The sequence below is a fragment of the Rhipicephalus sanguineus genome, chromosome 1 (genome assembly GCF_013339695.2).
Source record: "Rhipicephalus sanguineus isolate Rsan-2018 chromosome 1, BIME_Rsan_1.4, whole genome shotgun sequence".
Lineage (NCBI taxonomy): Eukaryota > Metazoa > Arthropoda > Arachnida > Ixodida > Ixodidae > Rhipicephalus > Rhipicephalus sanguineus.
In genome coordinates this window covers 280,277,748-280,283,747 of record NC_051176.1, presented here as the reverse complement: position 1 = coordinate 280,283,747, position 6,000 = coordinate 280,277,748, and the positions used below count along the sequence as shown (strand labels likewise).

Below are 6,000 nucleotides of genomic sequence, written 5' to 3'. Positions count from 1 at the left end.
TTTACTGGCCCTTTCCTCCCCAGAAATGGAAAATAAACATTTCATCTGTATTTGCGCCACGTAGGGTGCAAACAGAGCAACAACGGCACGGGGCGAAAGAGAACACGCACGACAGATGCGCACCACGAAGTTTATCGATTGGTTAGTTTTGATCCCGTGGAAGCAAAGCGGCAAGAGGAATTACTACGTCACAACATAGCGGATATGTGGGCGCGATAGGTGGAATAGTTGTTATTTCATCCTAATTTACGCAGCAATTTATATCTTCACCACATTCCCACAGATGTGCGGAAGACCGTTTCACATGGCGTCCTGAGTCGGCTGTTTGTTACCATGTCACTACCTCTTGTAAAGGATATTTACCATGTTATGAGATGTTGCCAAAACAAGGCCAAAACAAAGCTATTTGCCCACTGAAGGCGTTTTGCCGCAGCCTTTTTTTTTCTGTTCGTACGGTGTCAATTGTATTTTTGGTGCAATATATTCCGGCTGCCATCGCCGCAATGTGCCCGCGTCCCTAATCAATCCCCATGTTGACGTTTCACCCACGTGCCCACGGCTCATGCTTTCGCTCAGTCCACTCGCGGCCTTCTCTCTCGATGGCTCGTACCTCATACCAATAGACAGTTCATACATTCAACAACCCAGCGCCTGGCATAGCCTGGCCTACACACAGAACACTTGCCTGCATCCGACGCTAGGAGGCCCCACAACCGCGCCATCGGCTGTGTGCGTGTGTGTGCGCGCGTGTGTGTGTGTGTGTATGTTTAGCGTGTGTTGCCTTGAGCAGGAACGTGTAGCTCGTGCAGTGTGGTTTTGCGACACCTTGTCCAATGTGTCGTGCAAGCATTCTATTAGCCCAGTTGTTTCGAATAAGCACACGGGATTCTATCACCAACAGCAGTCTGCTTCTAGTGTGACAGCTGAGTTGTCGACAGAGGTAACCGATGTCGATCGATCTCCTGCGTGTTTTGTGTACTGTACTGTGCGCCTTGTGGTGGGTTCCGATGTTGTCGTTATGATCAGATGATTCTCGGGAAGCCAGGTTTCGTTTCAGTGATCACTCGGCTTTTAGTAATATATTATAGCGTGCAAGCTACAGAAACGCGTCTTCTGTACCGTTGAGTTTCACTTGAGGTCAGCCGAGGCCTCGTGATTAAGTTCGTATCTGACGTTACGATTCGGTCATTGCGAAGCGAAGCCTTTACTACTGTGTCGGGTATGTGTGGTTTGTGTGTATGTACTATTGTGCTTGTTGGCTGTCGGGCTCTGCTCGGTATACCTGAGCTGCGGCGAGGCTGTAATTCCATCGCCTCTGCTTCCGCTGCGTCTGGCGCGTCTCGATCTCTACGTGGTTAGCTGACGATTGTTCTTCGCTGGCAGTGGCTGCCTCGTCAACGGAAAGCTGCTTCGCGTGACTTGTGGACGGGCCCCCCTTTTTTTTTGGCGATTTCTCGTGAGTTTTCTCTCGAGTCTCTGAAAGTGCCTGTGAGTTGTTAATGTATTCTGTTTTGTTTACATTTTGGTCGTCGCATTTAGTGGAGTGCTGTGTCACGTACCGCTGGCTTGTATGCAGGAACGCAAGCTGACGGGACTGTGAAAACACTAAAATCAACTCGAAAACAGCGTTATGTAGCCGTGCCCTTTGCGAGTTCATCGCGTGTGGAGCTACTGATCATAGTTATACTAAACTCAACACAGCTGTTAAAAGTAACCGTCCGTTATTGTGTACTCGCATTTTTCGGCGCCATAAGCATTTCCTGTTTAGTGGAAGCCGCTAATTAAGGCTATAAAACTTTCGGCTCTGCAACTGCCACAGTTGAGTGCCCCTGAAGTTTACCACTGGTATCTCTGTGCTCAGGTCTCTCAAAGATTTCGTTTTATCGTATGATTAGTATAGCAGCATCGATACTTCACTAGATTTTTAAAAATGACAAATGAAAGGCCGCAATTACTTAGGGCACTAAGATATTGGTATGCTGAAACACCCACAGTGTGGACAGACTTATGAGCAGAGTATCTGCTACTTGAAGTTTTATACTTGTTTTGCATTCTTGATGACACGCGAGTAGGATGAGTATAATGTTAGAATTGCATTGCAGACGAGCAGACAAACCTATGTCAACCTAATTTTTGAACGCAAGTGCTGCAAGTGACACATTTTTACATCTCACTTTGAATCAGGGAAGTGCCACTGTCTAAGTCTCCTGTTATGCGAAATAAAACACAAAGCCCAACCACTACAATAATGTTTGAGTTATGGAAAGACGTGGTGAAAAGATTGTTAAAAGTTATTGAGATAAATACATGTGTTGCTGCACATGTGAAACGACATGAACTGTGTTTTTATGATGCATTCTTATTTTGCGTAAAGCTAGCTCAAACGGGTGCAGTAGAACATTTGCCTTATTGTGTGGCAGTGACACAAGAACTTGTCCCCACTACCAGGTAGTCCAAGTGTTTGCTTTACTGCATTTTGGTGTGAACAAGTGGTGTATAGCAGGCCCATAGCCAGAAATTTTTTTCGTGGGGGGGGGGGCACTTGCTGAAAGCCTTGACTATTTGAGAAAAATGCCTATTTTCATTATTTATTTTCGGTGGAAACACCATGTATCAAAAAATTTCGGGGGGGGGGGGGGGCTGGCTACGGGCCTGGTGTATAGGTATGTCATTATTATCGGAGGGTCTAATATCCAGCTGCAGATGTTCAAGGTTTCAAAAAAAATGGTCGATGCATGGTAACGTTTCTGCTTGGCTGAGAATTTGGTTTTGCTTTTCTGATGTATCGATGTTACTTTTGCAGGGTAGAAAACTGATCCGCTATGGCACCAAAAAAGGTAGACTTCTGGGGAAGAAAAGTGGACCATCAGCGCCTAGGCCTACACTCATACATTGGCGCCAATGATCACATGTACCAGACTCTTTATCGTGCACTAGTGCCATCAGAGAAGCCTGAAATGGTCCATTGTAGCCATGGGGGCATCTTCAACTTGTCGTTCGCCCCTGAAGGGTATTCACTTCCTTTTTTTTTGTTGCAAACTTGTGGCTTTAAATGACATCTGAAGTAAAGTCTGTGTACATTTGTAAACTTACACCTTTGTACTAACAGTGCAACAGAAGTAATCTTAGTGCACTCTCACCTTATATTGACATGGAAAAATGACAGAGCAGACCAGAACGTATATTTCATTTTCAAGCTTACTAGCATGTGTGGTGTCTGTGATTTAATTTCCTTGCTTTGAGGTAGGTACTACTGCTTATTGAGTGACCAATGAGGTAAGACACAGCCATGTGAGGGCAACAGGTAATGAAGCCAAGGAAAGCATAGGGAGTGTTATTTCTAGTTCTTAATTTAAATGGTAATCATAAGAGAAAGGAAAAGGAATGTTGACTAAAATACAACCTGTCGCCGATGAGGACCAAACCCACAGTCTTCGCATTACACATGTGCTGCACCAGCAGTTGTCCTATGGCAGTGGCTGCTCCTTCATTCACTTTTCTGAATGCTTATGCATGTGCAATTCTGGGAGTATTAGCCAGCATGACTCGTAGCCAGGGCGTTGAATGTGGAACATTTTTTTTTGCCAGATGGCATCATGTAGCATGCGACCATGCGAAGCCAACAGATAACCTGTTGTTTTCACATGGTTGTGTCTAACACAAATGGGCACCTTTATCCATTCCTCTTCTTTTGTTCAGGTGAGGTGCTATATTGCACCACCTTCATGTAATCATGCTTAACACAAGACTATGTTTTGCTTGCATTTCAACTTGTGCGTATAACTTCAATGAAAAAGCAGCCCATGTAATGCTTGAAAATTGTTACCGTCAAATGTCTGCAAGCTCTTGCTTAAGCCTCTTTAATTACGAGGCACTTTTTGTTTGATGAAGGGCAATCCTTGTTTTAAATTCTGTCCTGGACAGCCTTCATCAATTAGTTAAGGTTTGCACATGTTTGTGAATGGCTATTTTTAAAAACTGACAACCAGGCAGGCTAAACACAACTGCATAAATGCAGTCGTTTCATTTAAAGAAAAGTGGAAGTAACGCAGACTTTCTTGGAAGGTTCCGAGTAAAAAGGAACTAATTTCATTTTAGTGAAATCATTACATTCTTATTTTAATAATGCTTTTGCTGCACTCATTTGGGTCCCCTTTTACATTCACTAATTTAAGATGGGTCTCAGCACATGGTTGCAAGCTGCATTCCTTGATACAGCACCATCAGTAATTTTGCTGCGGATTCTTGCTCCGTTAACTTAGAGGGGCACAAAAGGCAAATAACAGTTGAGGTTTCAGTGATAGGTTAATGCTGGAGAACGTTTAACACAATTATTGGCTACACTCGAGGCATTAAGGTGCATGTGGGACTCGACTTAACTCCAGTGGGACATTCTAGCACTAGCCCAATGATGTAGCAGCACCTCAGTATCATTCTGTCACTAGTACTCAAGCACTCAAATTGAAAGGCCATTGTGTGCCATCAGAGAAGCCTGAAATGGTTCATTCTAGCCATGGAGGCATCTTCAACTTGTTGTTCGCCCCTGAAGGGTAATAACTTTCTCTTTTTTTGCCGCCATGTTACAGTTACAGTTATCTGTGAAATCTGTTACAGTTACATCAAGCCACCATGTTACAGTTACTGTTAAAGGATTCAACAAGGTAACTTGTTGCAGTTACTGTTCTGGCCAAATGAGTAACATTATTTTTCCATTACTCTAAGAACAGTACTAAAATGTCACCAACAATATATTTTATTTGGAAGGAAGTTAAGAAGACAGGTGGAAGGGTCAAGTTATATGTGTGTTCAGAACACAACACGAGGCATAACAAAAGAAGGATGTGAACACATATTTAAAAAAACGTGGCAAAGAGATATCACCTTTAGTATTATCAGCATTATCAACCTCCTTTTTTTACAGCGAAAGCTGTTATGAGATCACAACAAGAGCCGTTTTTGGCAACCCAGTTGTCCGCCGCCGCTGTCGGTGTCCGTAACCACAAAATATCCAGGATGGAACGAGGTTCGAACCTGGGCCCTGTGCGTGGGAGCCCAGTATTCTACCTCAGAGCCATGCTGGTGCTTGAAACTGCTTTGCAAAAAGACCCTATACAGGCTTCATGTGTGGGAAGGAACCACATTAACATATGTAATGTAGCGTGGTAGAAGAGTAAAATAACAACCATGCGTCACACAATGCGACTTCTGTAACCAGGCGCCACACAATGCGAATTGCATAACGAGTATGTTGTTGAATGCTTCCAACCCATTACAAAGGGCTCTGCCATAATTCTTCATCGTCATCAGCCACAGCATCAACAAAGTGCACATAATGCCTTACAGGTGTTTAGCGGGTACCACGGTTCTCCGCAGAATGACAAAAAATGGCATAGTGGCTGCTTCCCTACTTCACAAAAATTATAATGATTTATAGCGTAGTGGGTTCCTCGCAAGTGCACTTCTATTGGTTGTCAAGGGAGCCCATAAGGCTCCCATGATCCATTTCCTCAGGGTCTCAATAAAGTTAATCCCCCCCCTCTCTCTCTCTCTTTCTCACGTTACCGTATGTTATAAAGCGTGGTGGGAGAGTTAAAGAACGACCGGGCATCACACAATGCTAATTACAGAACTAGTGGGTCGTTTAAAGCTTCCAACCCATTAGGGCTCAGCCATAATTCTTCATCGTCATCATCCGTCGCATCAACAAAGTGCACATAATGCCTTGCAGATGGTACCTCCCTTCTCCGCAGAATGATGAATAATGTGTCGGGTGCTTCCCAACTTCACAAAAATTATGATTTGTGACGTAGTGGGTACGTTGCTAGTGTATTTGTATTAGTAGCCACATGAGAGTTTATAACGGGCTCTAGAAAAGCTGCTCTTCCAGCTTTCACTGTGACTGTGCTGCACTTTCCACGCAGGCCTGGCATTTTTTTATTATTTGTTACAACTTCATCGTTGGACGTAATCACGTCCATTTGAATAACTGTAATGGAGTGA

The 6,000-nt window shown here is 43.9% G+C and overlaps 1 protein-coding gene across 1 annotated transcript in view; it reads left to right on the top strand.

Moving 5' to 3' along the window:
* The first annotated feature begins 729 nt into the window (after positions 1 to 729).
* The window catches only part of LOC119383016 (DDB1- and CUL4-associated factor 10 homolog), a 30,693-nt gene continuing 25,422 nt past the window's right edge, over positions 730 to 6,000 (top strand). Inside the window, 2 exon segments of the mRNA XM_049413016.1 lie at positions 730 to 940; positions 2,804 to 3,010. Of these exon segments, the coding sequence (XP_049268973.1) occupies positions 2,823 to 3,010 (188 nt within the window). The 5' untranslated portion in view covers positions 730 to 940; positions 2,804 to 2,822.